General features: G+C 45.4%; 1 protein-coding gene across 1 annotated transcript; it reads left to right on the top strand.

The window, feature by feature from the left end:
* The first annotated feature begins 12,222 nt into the window (after window positions 1–12,222).
* On the top strand, window positions 12,223–16,531 carry LOC127647947 (5,6-dihydroxyindole-2-carboxylic acid oxidase-like). Its single transcript, XM_052132481.1, has 7 exons — window positions 12,223–12,739; window positions 13,214–13,536; window positions 14,668–14,872; window positions 14,965–15,132; window positions 15,335–15,514; window positions 15,606–15,752; window positions 15,903–16,531. The coding sequence occupies exons 1-7, from the start codon at window positions 12,379–12,381 to the stop codon at window positions 16,103–16,105; spliced, it is 1,587 nt and encodes a 528-aa protein (XP_051988441.1). The 5' UTR covers window positions 12,223–12,378; the 3' UTR covers window positions 16,106–16,531.
* Window positions 16,532–16,769: the final 238 nt, after the last annotated feature.

Below are 16,769 nucleotides of genomic sequence, written 5' to 3' on the forward strand. Positions count from 1 at the left end.
GCAGCTAAACACACACACACACACACACACACACACACACACACACACACACACACACACACACACACACACACACACACACACACACACACACACACACACAGTTATTGTTACTACAGTAAAACTGTGGTCATTTGATTAAAAATGAATAAATAAAACCAATGACAGATATTGTGAAATGTTCTGTGTCAGTGGTTACCAGGATAAGTTTATGTAAGAGGAGAGTGTGTAATAGAGGCAGTTCATTGAGCTTTGAGTTCAGAACCGGATTATCTCAACACCCACCAGTCACATTTACTCACATGATACACACACACTTTGAAAAATGAGAGGAAATCCAGTAAAAGTTTGCGCCTGTGTGTGTATTTCTAGAAGCAGTTGGCATTCAGTTGGCATTAGCAATCTTGAAGTCTGTTTGAAGCACATTCACATGTGGCATATGAAAGCCAGAGTCACAACTCGATGACCTTACAGACCGCAAACCACACTTTCCACATGGACCAGCATCAGAAACAAACACTATCACCTGTCTACTCACCAATGTGATTTCCATTGTGTTGGGTCTTAATTTTGTTGTGTTGTGACTTTTCCATTGTGTTCGTTCTTAATTTTGTTGTCTTGTGGCTTTTCCATTGTGTTCGGTCTTAATTTTGTTGTGTAGTGACTTTTCCATTGTGTTCGGTCTTAATTTTGTTGTGTTGTGAATTTTCCATTGTGTTGGGTCTTAATTTTGCACTTTGGGAACACCTTCATGTGTGTGACCCGCTATGAATATGTGTGTAACACATCAATGAACATTGACCGGAATTTATAGCCTCGGCCGATGTAATCATTGGATGCACCTGGGGCTGGGCTATAAATAGATGCGTCACCGGAGCATCGTCAGGTATTTTGTCTGAAGAGCAGTCCCGGGGCATCCTAGTGCGGCATGGAAGCACAGCATCTCGTTCCGCTTTTATTATAGAACAAGGGTTACATCCAAGTAACCCAAGACGTTCCCTTTACAAAAAGCTACACTTTCTGATGCTGCGCTGGAAGCGCTTTGGGAACGAGAATACCCACGCCACTGCACGGAGGCTGTCCGGACCCCCTACGGTTGTGTAGTGTGCTCACAAGAACGTGAGAGGTCTCAGACACAAGCTTGAGATGTCGACTGAAGGGCATAAGAGCCCGGAGTGGCATGAACAGCTAAACTATAGAATCTAATGAATGTGTGCCGAAAGGACCAACCTGCCGCATCACAAACTTGCTGCAGGGGGAGACCTCTAGCCAAGGCTTTAGAGGAGGCGAGCCCGCTGGTAGAGTGAGCCCTGATACTTACTGACGAAGCTTGACCACGCGCCTCGTAGGCCAGGGCAGTAGCAACCCTCACCCAATGCGACATAGTCTGCTTGGAGGTGGTCGCCCCCGGTTGCGGCTCTCATGGCAAATGAATAGCTGCCCTGACTTACGCCACTGGCTAGTGTGGTGGACATAAGTCTAAAGGGCACAGACTGGACACAGTCTGTGAAGACTTTGCTGCTCCGACGTTGCAAATGGCAGGGAGCAGAAGGCTTAGAGAGTGATCGGATGTAGGGTCGCGAAAGGCACCTTAGGCAGGTAGTCAGGATAAAGGTGCAAAATTGCTTTGGTCATTCCTGGGGCAAACTCTAAACAGGCTGGCAAAACAGACAGAGCCAGAGCCTGTAGGGGACTCAGGGAGAAGTAGAGGAGATATTGCGCTGTTCATAGAGGCAAAGAGGTCCTCTTCTGCCCTGTAAAGTCTCACCCAGATTTGTTTCAAGTGGAGGGAGCCCTAGCACTTAAAATGGTCTCGATAACCTCAGGAGAAAGCCATGTGTACCTCAGTTGGTACCCTTCAGGGGTCAAGCATGAAAGGTTCCACAATTCGGGCCGGGATGAAATATTGTCACCTGTGCCTGAGAAAGAAGATCCTTCCTGTTCGGAATCACCCAATGCGAGCCATCGATGAGAGATATTAACTCAGAGAACCATACCCTGTTCGGCCACGTGGCGCTATCAGTAAGAGGCAAGACCCTTGCTGGCGAACTCTGGCCAAGAGTCCCGGGAGCTGAGAAACCGGGGGGAAACGCATACAGATGCATTCTGGGCAATGTATGCACCATCACGTCCAGACCTAGGGGGGGCTGGGTGACTCAGGGAGAAGTAGAGGAAACATTGTGCTGTTCATAGAGGCGAAGAGGTCCTCTTCTGCCCTGTAAAATCTCACCCATATTTGTTCAAAATCTCAACATATTGGAGTTCCCGATGGTTGACATTCCTTACAATACTTCTATACATTTTCCCTGATGCTAGGCCAGTACACGGTTTTCAGTAGCCTGAGTAGAGTTTTGAGCTGACCCAAGTGTCTTCTCAGAGGATTGTCGTGAGCATACTGCAGAAATAATTGTCGTAGTGCAGAAGGAATGATCAAATTAAGTTTTTGACCTTTTTGGTCGAAATAGAAACCCATTCTCAACAACATAATAAACTCTGGCAGTGTCAAGTGTCGTCTGTTTTCCTGCTTTAATTACTAGTACTTGAATTTCAGTGTCATTGTTTTGTGCTGTAGCAATCTATGAAAGGTCAACTGGTTAGTTGCATTGTGGAGAAATAGTTTTGGTAGCAGTAGCAATGAGTAACATGTCGCGAGGAGCATTGTGACCTCTTGATAACACATCTGGTAAAATATTGCACTGACCTTTCAGATACCTCCACAGTGAAATGACAACCTGGCAACATTATGGTCCTTCGTATGAGACGTGAAGAAGGTTTTGAATGTTAAAACTCCCATGTAAAAGTAGCACGATCTGTTACTACCTCAAATGTCCGTCCTTCCAGATACTGCCTCCATTTTTCTACAGCCCAAACTACCGCTTCTTCGGATCATGAGGAGGATCGCGATTCTCTTCCCGCCTCCGAACTTTCCATCCGCGATAAAAAATCTATGGAGGAATTGCTCAATGTTGTTACTCGTGCAGTTGCCAGACTCCAGTTGGACTGGCCACGCAAAAAAGAGACCCCCAAACCCTCCAAATTAGGGGATAGATTTTATCTTTCACTCTAAGAAAGGGAACGTCTCATGAGTCCCTTCCCTTCTTTGATAACCTCCATGAAGAGCTTTCTCGCTCATGGAGGAACCCCTAAAAAAAACTAAATTATTCTTCCCGTGTTCTCATACCCTCAACGTCATTATATTCGACTATCGTGGGTGCTGAGGCACGGGGGTATTCAGTGATGCCGCCGGTCGGAGAGACGCTTGCTGGCTATCTCTCGCCGGGAGAGACGCTTGCTGGCTATCTCTCGCCGCTCATGGAGGAACCCCTAAAAAAAACTAAATTATTCTTCCCGTGTTCTCATACCCTCAACGTCATTATATTCGACTATCGTGGGTGCTGAGGCACGGGGGTATTCAGTGATGCCGCCGGTCGGAGAGACGCTTGCTGGCTATCTCTCGCCGGGCTCGGCATTGTCACTTAAGAAGCCCTCTCTCCACTCAAAGCCTTGTAGGACAACCTGGGAAGGGCTTATCAAGCAGCAGGTCAGGCTGGTGCTGCTCTGCACACTATGCTGTTTTACAGGGGTACCAGGCTGACCTCCTGGACGACTTGAGTGTGGGTTCTGCACTTGACGAGCAAGCCTCAGACCCGTCTTGGTCCTGTCTGAAGGGAGGCTCAAAAGCAAAGCGTGGCAAGTCGTGCTCCTCCTCCCAGGGATTGGGGACAGTCTCGCCGCCCTCGCCAGCCCCCGAAGCAAGACCTCAGGACTATAATTTCTAGTAAGAGAAAACCCTGATGGTCTTGCGCCTAGATTAGGGGGTAGCTCCCCTCGGTAGAGGGCACGTGCTTCACTTCACCCCTCCCGGTACCCCCTCGAAGCCCCTCCATTCCCGCCACCTCTTGGTGTTTCGGGTTGCAGAGGCTTCTGTCAAAATTGGGTGTTTTCGCTGTTCCTGCATTTTATTCAGGACGCGAAACACTCGACAACCCTTCAAGAGGAAGTGTTAAAATCTAATACCCATCTCAGAGATCCTGGCAGCGTGGAAACTTCTGCCAGATATATTCTTTTCTGTGGGTCTTATAAGGGCATCAGGATTTAATTCAATCATCACTTTTCCGTGTTTCAACGGCGTGTTCTCACTACCGTAAACCGGATTTCTTTTTTATGTAAAAAACCCCCCTCAAATCTCCTGGTTATAGGGGCCATGGTATGTGTTCCCCTTCCAGAGTGAGAGTTAGGTTATTACACGAAATACTTCCCGTTTCCCATGGAGGGTGAGGGGTGGTGTCTGGCTTAGATCTTAAAGCTTGAACTGCCCATTGGTGTTCAAGTCCTAGATGATGCCTATCAAGATGGCCGTGTCTCAAGCCCTACAACTCGTTTGGCTGGTCACCATCGATCTTATGATGCACTTCTATACTTCATTTAGAAGTTCTGCCACAACATGTAAAGTTCCTGAGGTTCGCTTCTGGGGGTGAAGTCTTCCAGTGTCAGGTTCTTTCACTCGGCCTAGCCCTTTTTACCCGCACATTCACAATGCATGATGTAGCGCTGGCTCCTTGCGACTCTGGGGCATCTGCATTCTGAATTATGTAGATGACTGGCTGATCCTAGCGCAGTTCCAGGAACTATCAGTTCAGCACAGGGACAACGTCTTAGCTAATCTGTTTCTCTGGGGTTGAGGCTCAATGCCAAGAAAAGCGTCCTCTCTCGCACTCAGAACACTGTCTATCGGGGCATCGTATGGAGTTCAATCACAATGCGGGCACAACTGTCTCCCGCTAGGATTGAGTCCATTCAGATCACCCTGAGCAAAGTCAGGCTAGGTCAAGGTTGCACTGATGTCAGTATCAATGATTTCCAGGTCTCAGGGCAACCACGTCCTCTGTGATCCCTCTGGACCTTCTGCTCATGAGACCATTTTTGTTGTGGCCCAAAGCCAGGGGATTTCTTCCAAGGGCCAAAACCCCTAGGCTAATAAGGGTTACACGCCTCAGGCTTCGTTCCCTTTCTATGTGGTTCAGACCCCGGTTTTCTGCCTTGGGTCCCACTCTAGGTGCATCTTGTTGTCGCAGGCTGCTAACGACAGACGCCTCCCTGATGGGCAGGGTAGCGGCCTAAAGTGGTCATCCAGCTTATGGGGATAGGAGGGTTGTCAGCTCGGTTGTCACAGTCATTGTCTCGGGTTGATGGCTGTATTTCTGGCCCTGAAATACCTCCTCCAGAGGCTGCCATGTCTTGGTGCGGGTGGACAATACAACAGAAGCCTCATACATAAATCATCAAGGAGACCCACGTTCTTGTCAGCTGTATTTCTGACGCGTCGGATTCTCCTTAGGACCCAGGGCAAGCTCCTGTCACTCAGGTCAGTTATATCCCTGGAATTCCCGTATGTGGGAGCAGATTTACTGTCCAGACAGAAAATACCAATGGAGGAGTTAAGAACTCCACCCTAAGGTAGTAGTTGCCCAGAGTTCGCCAGCAAGGGTTTTTGCCTCTTACTGATAGCACCGCGCTGGCTGAACAGGGCTTGGTTCTCGGAGCTAATCTCTTCCCTCGATGGCTCACCTTGGGCGATTCCGAACAGGAAAGATCTTCTATCTCAGGCACAGGGCAATATTTCATCCCTGCCCCAAATTGTGGAATCTTTCATGTTTGGCCCCTAAGGGTACCAACTGAGGGACAAAGGGCTTTCTCCTGAGGTTATCGAGACTTTTTAAATGCCAGGCTTTTTCCACTTGGAACAAGTTTGTGTGAGATCTTAGGGCAGAAGAGGACCTCTTCACCTCTATGAATAGCGCAATGTCTCCTCTACTTCTCCCTGAAATCACCCAGCCCCCTTGGGTCTGGACGTTAAGACACATACATGACCCAGAATGCATCTGTATGTGTTTCTTTCCCCGGTTTCTCTGCTCCTGGGAGTCTTGGCAATGTTCACCAGCAAGGGTCTTGCCTCCTTTTAATGGCTGAACAGGATATGTTTCTCGGAGTTAATACCTCTCCTCGACGGCTCGCCTTGGGCGATTCCGAACATGGAGGACCTTCTCATCCTTGGCCCAAATTGTTAAACCTTTCATGTCTGGCCCCTAAGGGTACCAAATGAGGTTCACAGGGTTTTATCTTGAGGTTATCGAGACCATTTCAAGTGCTAGGGCTGTGGTGATGCATACATAGCACAAATGCACCTGCATGCATTTCCTTCTACTAAAGTTCATATTACAGAACCAGCTAACTGCCAGTTTGCTTCAGTTCTGGATTTTCTGTAGAAAGAACTGTCAGCAGGCACTTGCCTCGCCACTGCCAGGTTCTATATGGCCACTGCGGTTTGCCACGGCTTGGTGGGTGGGGTGCCCTCTAAAAGGCATCCTCATTATTGCCCCGGCCTATGAGGCGCATGGTCAAGCTTCGTCAGTATGTTTTAGGGCGCACTCTACCAGAGGGCTCTCCACCCCTAAAATCTTGGCTAGAGGTCTCCCTCTGCAGCAAGTTTGTGATGCGGCAGGTTGTCCTCTCCGCACACATTCATTAGATTTGTATAGTTTGGATGTTCTGCCACTCCGGGCTCTTATGCCCTTGAGTCGACATCTCAAGCTCATGTCTGGACAAGTTTGTGATGCGGCAGGCTGGTCCTCTCCGCTCACATTCATCAGTTTTTATGACAAGTTTGTGTTGCGATAGGGTTCTCTTCGCACACATTCCTCGAACTTTATGGGTTAGATGCTTTGCTACTCCGGACTCTTATATCCTTGAGTCAACATCTCAGCCCATGCCTAAACAAGTTTGTGATGTGGCAAGTTGTCCTCTCAGCACACATTCATTGGACTTTAATAGTTTGAATGTTCTGCACTCCGGTCTCTTATGCCCTTGAGTCGACATCTCCGCTCATGCCTGAACAAGTTTGTGATGCGGCAGGCTGGTCCTCTCCGCACACATTCACCAAAATGTAATGGTTTAGATGTTTATGTTACTCCGGGCTCTTATGCCCTTGAGTCGACATCTCAAGCTCATGTCTGAGACCTCTCGCGTTTTTGTGAGTACACTGCACAACCGTAGGGGTCCGGACATCCCCCAGTGCGGCGGCGTGGGTATTGCGTTCCCCATAGCGTTTAGCAGCGCAGCATCATAGTGAAGCTTTTTGTAAAGGGAACGTCTCGGTTTACATGTGTAACCCTTGTTCCCTGAAAAAAGCGGAACGAGATGCTGCGCTTCTTTGCCGCACTGGGACGTCTCAGGACTGCTCTGCAAAAAGAAGTATCTGACGACACCTGGTGACGTATCCATTTATAGCCTGGCCGCAGGTGCATCTAATGATTACATCAGCCAAGGCTATAAATTCCGGTCAATGTTCATTGACGTGTTACACACATTATTCACAGCTCGGTCACAACTAGGATTGTTCCCCATAGCGCTTAGCAGCGCAGCATCTCGTTCCGCTTTTTTCAGGGAACAAGGGTTACACATGTAACCAGAGATGTTTTAGAGCATGCAATGGGGCTGCTTTTTCGGAGAACTGGGGTATGAAATGATGGTACCAACCTGCTAAACCTAAGAACATTTGAATGGCTTTGATGGATTTTGTAACGGGAAATGTTTCCACTGCTGAAACTGTTTTTACTCCTTCATGTGTCACTATGTGTCCAAGGAATGAAAGCGATTTCTAGATAAAGTTGCTCTTTTTTAGGTTGAGGGTGAGACCGGTCCTATGGAGACATGTGAAGACTTGTTGGAAATACTGTAGATGTTTTGAATTGGTTTTGGAGTAAACAACAATATCATCAATATATACCATACAGCACTTTCCTTTCACCTCACGTATTACCTGTTCCGTCAGCCGTTGGAAGGATGCTGTGGTGTTTTTCAGGCCGAAAGGTAGACAAATAATTCTTATAGCCCTGTAGATGTTGCTTTCTGCATCCATTTCCAGCTGCCAATAGCCCCTTTTCAAGTCTAGGGTACTGAAAACCTTTGCTCCATGGAGAGACTTTAAGATATCCTAAATTTGAGGCATAGGATAAGCATCTAGATGAATCTTGGTGTTAAGACCTCGATAATCTACACAGAATCTGGAACCTCCATCCTTCTTTTGAACCACAACAACAGGTGATGCCCAAGGTGAAGTAAACGGTTGGATGATTCCTTTGTACAAGACTTTTTGCACTTGAGATTCGATGAATTGCTGCTTTTCTAGTGAGACCCTGTAAGCACAATTTCTTACTGGCATCTCTTCTACAGTTACAATGCAATGTTTCACACAGTTAGTTCGACCTATCTGCAGAGTGCACACAGTAGGCCAACTTATCATAAGATCCTCTAACTCTTTTTGTATGGAAGGATCTGCATCTGACACTTGTGTTAACTGGTGTATTTGCTGGCGAGTTTCTTCATTACAAGTGGGTCCAGGTATAGTGAGGTAAAAAACATGTAGATGCGTGAACATCATGATGTAGGAAAGGAAAAGTCTTGGTTCTGGAGTTGCAGGCATATTGTACTGAGCTCTGTGGAAATCTAATACCATTTTGGACTCTAAAAGGAAGTCGACACCCAGAATGATTGGCAAAGTCAGATCAGTATCTTGCATGATACCTTTACAAACTGTCCTTGGACTTCACATCTCCAACTCACTTTGCGTAGGGAGTATTTTCTCTGTCCATTGGCCAACAGGAATGACTGACCTCCACTTGGTTGACATTCTTCCTGAAGACTTTCATAAATTCCATAAAGATTTTTGGATTAGTGAGAACATGCTTCCAGTGTCAACAATGGCAATGGCATTCTTGAATAGTGGACATTTTTTTCTTCTGTTCCTCCCCATTGACCTGACTCCAATACTGTTGGGGAAGTCTTGTGTTGTGGCTAGGGTTGCAACAGTATGAGACTTTCACGGTATGATAACATCTCAGAAATTATCATGGTTGGTATCACGGTATATGGTATTACACAATTACTATAACTTTTTTGTTGGACAAACGCTTTATTATAATTGAAACTTGAAACGGAAGTATGTGTAAAAAAAAGTCTCCCTTTTGAAAATAAATAGAATAAATAAGAAAGCTTATAGAAAAAATATCATGTAACTATAACATGTTATATAACTAAAGCATGTTAGTGTTAAATTAACTACTAGATGAAAAATAACATCAGCTGTGTGAGCTTTTGAAGTAATGTTGTATGATTATTAACAGTTAATATATACTGTAGATGTGTGGCAGTGAGGCCAGACTGCTCGTGTCTGTACCTTTAACTCAGTGCTTCTCAACTGGTTTTGCTTCAGGACAGATTTTACATTGGACATCAAGTGTCGACCAGTGTGCTATTTTTAAATAATAGTAATATAATAATAAATGTATGTATTTATGAAAAATAAATACTAGCTGAAACACATATTGAAACTTTAACTACAACTGCCACTGTTAATATAAAATGAGGTCTAATAGATTCTACCTTTAGATTAACTCTTTAGAAAATAACATTTTGTCAAAATATAAGTTACTTTCACTCAAAAATTGTGAAACAATTTTATAAAGGTGATAGTGTAATGATAAAAATCTTTTTAGCACATAGCGCATTGTTGCTCTTTTCCTCTTCAGTGCTGTTTGGCATGTCAGGGCTGCCTACTGTTTGAGAGGTTCAACTTGGATTCCTCTGTAACGCTTTAAACTAGAAAAGTCTCACTAGAATTGAAATTGTCACATCAGTTTTGAGGTCTGACCATACATTTTCATACCGTGAAACCGGTATACCGCTGCAACCCTAGTTGTGGGTCAATTTTGTTGTGTTGTGCCTCATTGTTGTTGTATTGTTACTAGTTGTTGTGTTTTGGTTACCTTACATCTCAGTACACTTGACATTGCGTTTTCTAACGCATATGGGGAGTATCCTTTCACACGACCTAGTTGAAACCTCTCTACAGCCATATTCTAATATTGGCTATGGTGTTTGAGCTATAAAAGCAGGTGCGCAAACTTCAAGACAGTGATTCATCTCTCGTCTAGAAACCCTCTACTGCTTTGCCGTCGACCACATGAGTAAGCGGGCGGGATCTTCACGGCAACGGCAACATCACGCTGCCATGCCCCTTGATGCTTCGCTGGTGAACAGGCCACTTCAGCATCCTGATTCCCCGCTTAATAATACATCCCAGTTATATTTTGTGTATGTACTGTATATATATATACATACATAAAAGAGTCGCTTACTTTTTTAAACCTTTTTAAAGACGTCGTTCTGTAAGTGTTCCTTGTGCGAGAGACACATCCTGCCGTCAGATCAGCACGAGAGTTGCATTCACTGTCTGGGCCATGCCCTCGCAGAGTCAGCTCTCATGGAGGCAGACTGCCCTCACTGTGAGGGCATGAGTCTCAAGAAATTTCACTCACAAATTGTCCTCTTTCTGAGGGATTCAGGCTCCTGCGTCCTCCCACCCGCCTCTTCTGTGACACCCGAGGGATCACATGAGGAGGCACGGCAGGGCCACGAGGTCGAGCAGGACGAATTTGAGGTGGTCCTCGTGCCGGCACACACCCCGCAAGCCCCTCAATCTCCATGTATTGCATATATGCCTATTCATTATGTGCATAACGAGCAATGGCTCTCCTCAGGAGCGCACGGCCACGTCTCATTCGGCGGTTCTGATGTTGGGGATGATGACGATGTCATGTCTCTCGCTGCATCAGGCGCTGGTCAGTGGATGACACTACCGCCCCTTCTCAAGCGAGGGTGCTGAGTGTGTATGCACCACTTACAAGGAAATGCTTCGTGTCCTTTCAAGGGCGGTCGAAGAGCTTGATATCAAGTGGTCTCCTCCTATGGAACCTATACAATCTGGTTCCTGCTGTTTGGACGCTGTCAAGCAACCGCGTCCCATAGATCTGCCCCGTTCTTCCCTGAAGTTCATAACCAACTGTCAAAATCCAGGTGTGTGCCCTAGTCAGTTCACCCGCCCATTGATTACATACTCTCTAATGTGGATCACGGGGAAGAAAACGATTATGCCCAACTACCCCCCTACTGCCTAACTGCCTAAGAGGTGGTAGTGACACATCTCTGCCTGGTGAGTATGGATCTTATGCCCGTTCATGTTTCTAAGCCGTGTCGGCTAATGTCTGCACTGGCTGGAGGAGCACACTCAGCGGTGGGCCAAACTGGTTCAGCACTCCATGCGATGACAGTGCTCCAAGTTTTCCAAGCTAAGCTCCTCAAATAAATGGGCAAGCAAGGCTATGATCCAGAGACGCTCAAAGACTTAGCGCTGTGAGCCACGAAAGTCCCCCTGCGAAGCAAAGCGCTCCTGACACACAATACTGTTCCCCTCTTCCCCAATGCTGTTTGTCAGGAAAGGAATATTGTTGTTCAAAATGTTGTTCAATATGTTGTTTTCTGCATCTCACATTAATCACATGCAATCAAGTTTGCACATTATGCACAACAACTTCCCAAAGGTGAGTGGAGCATTATATTATGTATGAACATACAAAGGTTGCAAAAAACAGTGCAGCGCTAGCATGAGAAGACTCTCCACTCCCCTGCAGTACTCTGGTGAACATCACTCCACCGTGCTGCTAGCCGCTTCGCTTGTGAGCGGGCCGCTTCAGCATCCTGATTCCCCGCAGTGCTTCGGCAGGAGTTGTGTACCCTCATAAGCAATTGTATATTGTTATATCATTTTCTTTCATTGTGTTGTGTTAAAATTTATGTTGCTTTTTTGTTTTGTTAAGGCTTAAATTCATTGTGTTTTGGCTTAGATTTGTTGTGGTTTATTTCCATTGTGTTTTCAGCTTTTATTGCTTTGCTAAGGGTCACCACATTTCTCTATTCAGACTTCAAATTAACAAACAAAGCATATGGATAACTGTAATCATACTTTTATGAAGCTTTTGCGTCCTGTTTTCAGCTTCAAAGCTCCCTAATCAGTTATTGCATTGGAAAACAGCATGACAAAACAAATCATCATTATTGGCAAAACAGAAGTTTGATGAACACAGCATTTAAGCACACAGGTAGTCTGACTGGTGCTAGTGTATTCGGACACAGTGATTGTGATTAGCATGTAATATAAGCTAACATTCTCCTCTGAGAGTTATGAGAACTGAGAGGAGAAACGGACTTCAGGCTTTGAGAAATGTGATGTGGTCACGCGGGGATCACAGATGACGGAGTCACGCGCTGCTCGGCCGGTATTTAAAGCTGCTCACAACCCAAAACTGCAGGATTAATTCCGTTAAACGCTGCTCGAACGGGAATACCTGCGTTCTTAGTTTGACTTCAGCTTGACCTAAGAAAATACCTTTTTACATGACGATTTAGTTTTTAGGAGACTTTTCGTTTTTTTTTTTTTTTTTTTTGTTACATATTTTGATTTATCTGATTATTTCGGAGGTGATGCGGCGATTGTGCGGAGTTTTAATGCTCGGCTGCGCGCTGGTACTCGTGCGCGCTCAGTTCCCGCGCGTGTGCGTGACGCCGGACGGTCTCAGGAGCGCGCAGTGCTGCCCGTCCCCGCTCGGTGTGGAGAATGACGAGTGCGGCTCGAGCTCCGGGCGCGGCCAGTGCGTGACCGTGAGCGCGGATGCGCGTTCACACGGGCCGCAGTACCCGTACGACGGGCGTGACGATCGCGAGCGCTGGCCGCTGCGCTTCTTCGCGCGCGCGTGTCGGTGTAACGGGAACTACAGCGGGTTTGATTGCGGCCGCTGCAGACACGGTCTCACCGGAGACGCGTGCGAGCGATCCGTGCCCGTGGGTCAGAGAAACTTACTGATCATACTAATGACTTATTAACTGATGATGATGATGATGATGATGAGAGAGATATATTTTTATTTATTCTTTAATAATTTTCTTTGTTTTTATTTCAGTTAGAAAGGAATAGACTTTCTCTCAGAATATTTGAATTACATTTTTAAATAGTTTTTAAAGCACATTTTATTCTTGTCTCAAGCTGTTTAATGTTTAAAACTAAATACACGAGATAACAATCTAAATCAATAAAGACAAAAGATACATTAAAACACTGAGAGCCTTTTTTTTAATAAAAAAGATGAATTAAATACTGAGAGAGACGTATGATTGTGAAAGTTTATGAGGGTGTTATTTAGTTATTTAAATGTGTTATGTGTTCATTCACATTAATAAGGTGCTGTTTATCTGTATGTCAGTCAGGAGCATTATCTCTCACATCACTGTAAAATAATCATGTATGTTGTGTGTATTACAGTCAGACGGAATGTGATGCAGCTGAGCGCGGAGGAGAAGCGCGCCTTCGTGAACGCGCTGGACCAGGCCAAGCGCGCGCCCCACCCGGACCTCGTGATCGCGACCCGCCGGTACCCGGAGATTTTCGGGCCGGACGGAAACACCGTTCAGTTTGAGAACATCAGCATCTATAACCTGTTCGTGTGGTCTCACTATTATTCGGTCAGTAAGACGTTCCTCGGGGCCGGGCAGGACAGCTTTGGTGGGGTGGACTTCAGTCACGAGGGTCCTGGATTCGTCACCTGGCACCGGTACCATTTACTGCAGCTGGAGCGAGACATGCAGGTGCACGAGCTCAAGATCAATACTCAGTTAACACATGTGTGAAGGGTGATAACAGGTCTATAATGGGAAGAACAGCACAGATTTCACCCTTTAAATGCAGAAAATAATATGAAGTGTGAAATGAGCCCAGAACATCTCACACAAAGAGACGCGTGTTCTCACATCTTTCTGTTGGAATATCACTAATAGTGTTTGCATAGTCAAGCTTCACTATTCCTAAAGCCACAGTGAGTTACATGTCCAGACATCTTTCTGCAGTGCTTGTGCTCCAGACATGAATGATACACTGAATTAGTGGTTTTCAAAGGGACCCCTGTTTTAACATTCAAAATCCCACGTTATTTGTTCATTAACACGCTCAATGAAAACAACTAGCAATATGCACAATTTACATTTTCCTTGTAGCAGGAGCAAAATATCTATTTAAAATTATTTGTATCTTTTTTTAAGTGATAAACCTATGATGTCATCTGAGTGTGTGGTACATCGGATTGGGGGGGGGTGTCTATTCCAGAGAACACAAACATGAATGAATATCAGAGGTTATATTGAAAGAGTACAGTGCAACTTACTGAAGTGTGTCATATCTCTTGTAATCGGCCAATCTGTTAAAACACATGGAGATTATCTCAGACGGAATACCTTAACAACCTCCTAACATCCATCTAGAACACCCTAGTAACCACCTTGAAATGCACCCTAGCAACCACCTAGCAACACACCCTACCAACCACTTAGCAATGCACCCTAGCAACCACCTTGAAATGCACACCAGCAACCACCTAGCAACCACTTAGCAATGCACCCTAGCAACCACCTAGCAACACCCCAACAACCAAGCAGAACGCACAACCACCTAGCAATGCCTTAGCAACCACCCAGAACACACATACAACTTCCTAGTAACCACTCAGAATACCTTAGCAACCACCTAACAATGTTTTAGCAACCATCTATAACACTTTAACAACCACCTAGCAACCATCCAGTATACGCAAACAACCACCTAGAAACCACCCAAAACACCTTAGCAAGTCCTAACAAACACCAAAACCCTTTGGCAACCACATAATGGAAAAACTGTGATAATGAACAAGACTGTCTGATCTGAAGAGGTTGTGTTTCTCTCAGGACATGTTAGGTGACCCGAGCTTCGCTCTTCCATACTGGAACTTTGCGATCGGCGGTAGTGAGTGTGATATCTGCACGGACGATCTGATAGGAGCACGCAGCACCTTCGACATGAACTCCATCAGCACAAACTCCATCTTCTCCCAGTGGAGAGTCATATGTGAGAGTGTGGAGGAGTATGACACGCTAGGAACCATCTGCAACAGTGAGTCATTTTCATAGTTAACCCCAAATTCTGTTGTTGCAAGCCCATACGACTTCCTTTTATGTGATGGTTATGTTGTGTGTCTCTTTGAGGTTCGGAGAGCAGTCCGATCAGGAGAAATCCAGCTGGGAATGTTGCTCGTCCGATGGTGCAGCGACTGCCGGAGCCACAGGATGTAGCGGCGTGTTTAGAGCTCAACGCGTTTGACACGCCGCCGTTTTACTCCACGTCATCTGAGAGCTTCAGAAACACTATTGAGGGTGAGACATACAAGTTCATTTTTCTGTCATGCTGGGGACTTGTATTGCTTTTATACTGAGCTACTTATGTTTATATATTATATATTCCTCCAGACATTATTTAGTTTGTTTATTACGCTGTTTAAGCCGGTTGACTCACACAATGTAGCTGATTTCAGGTTTTTCTACTTTATCCTTGTTATTTATGTGTGTGTTGTATTAGGTTACAGCGCCCCTCAAGGGAACTATGACCCTGTCGTGCGTAGTCTGCATAATCTGGCCCATCTGTTCCTGAACGGGACAGGTGGACAGACGCACCTGTCGCCCAATGACCCCATTTTCGTCTTGCTTCACACCTTCACTGACGCCATCTTTGATGAATGGCTGCGCAGACACAGTCCAGGTAAATCTGGTAAATCTCGTTCACTTTCCATGAGTACTCTATTATTTTAGTATTACTTTACTACAATGTGTATTTCTCTATGATCTTGTAGATTCTTCTGTGTACCCCCTGGAAAACGCCCCCATTGGTCACAACCGAGAGTTCAACATGGTGCCGTTCTGGCCGCCGGTCACCAACGCAGAGATGTTTGTCAAGGCGTCTGAGAACCTCGGTTACTCCTATGAGGTCCAGTGGCCTGGTGAGCATTATTATTATTATTTGCCTTGATTTGTCTTTACTAGTTCCTCTGTGATCTGTTGATTGAAAGGAATAGTTTGCCCAAAAATGTCATTTGTGTCACGATTTATTACACTAACATTTTGTGTTCCTCTGTGATTCTCTTTCTCAGCTCGTCCTCTCATGATGACTGAGATCATCACTGTTGCCGTGGTTGCTGGCCTTGTCGTGGTGGCGATTATTTTTGCCGTCACCACGTGTGCCGTCCGCTCACGGTCTTACAGGATGGAGGCCCGGCAGCCGTTGCTCGGAGACCACTATCAGCGCTATGGCGACCACGAGAGACGCTCAGACAAAACACAATCTGTAGTATAAACACTTCAGCTCCTGAAAACTACATTAACTTATTTCTCATCATATTATCTCAAACTTGTTTGGAGAGAGAGACAGTTAAAATTTACAATTTGACATACATAATTTTGTGATACTAATAATGATCACTTCTTAGCAAAGTTGGCAATTAAAGGTGCTGTAAGCAGTTTTATGGAATAAGACCCATAGAATATCGCAACTACATCAGAAATGCTCTTTGCCTGTCAATCACTGTGCACCTTCGTGTTTGCAGCCATCGGATTGGCTGACATGTCTGAGGAGGGCGGGACTTTTAGCGAGAGAGCGTGGCATTTAAGGTGCCAGCACGATTATTTCCATAAAAGCTATTTACAAAGCATAAAGGTATTTCACGTAATTGTTTTACATGTAGATATCTAAAAGACTAACGATTATAAAGAACTAGATAAACCACCACTAAACCGTTTCAAGTGTTGTTATTAAGTGTAATGTGTCTGTAATGTTTTCATTCACCGCAAGATGTCGCCGGTGTTTCACTGCTTTTCACCAGGACCCGTTCGGTCGAAATATCTAGATATGAGTGTATCACGTGATCATTGTATTTTCTACTTTGGCTGAGGGAGAAAAGAAGGCAGAGATACAAACACCACAGCACATGAATTCATTTATATTCACAATGAACACTGTT

Source organism: Xyrauchen texanus, chromosome 1 (assembly GCF_025860055.1).
Source record: "Xyrauchen texanus isolate HMW12.3.18 chromosome 1, RBS_HiC_50CHRs, whole genome shotgun sequence".
Classification (NCBI taxonomy): domain Eukaryota; kingdom Metazoa; phylum Chordata; class Actinopteri; order Cypriniformes; family Catostomidae; genus Xyrauchen; species Xyrauchen texanus.

Bases quoted from the DNA above. Each gene is read 5' to 3' on its own strand.
- LOC127647947 (XM_052132481.1), top strand. From the start codon at position 12,379: ATGCGGCGATTGTGCGGAGTTTTAATGCTCGGCTGCGCGCTGGTACTC. The intron at 13,537-14,667 runs GTGCACGAGCTC...TGTTTCTCTCAG, and splicing joins AGCTGGAGCGAGACATGCAG to GACATGTTAGGTGACCCGAG. The intron at 15,753-15,902 runs GTGAGCATTATT...TCTCTTTCTCAG, and splicing joins CTATGAGGTCCAGTGGCCTG to CTCGTCCTCTCATGATGACT.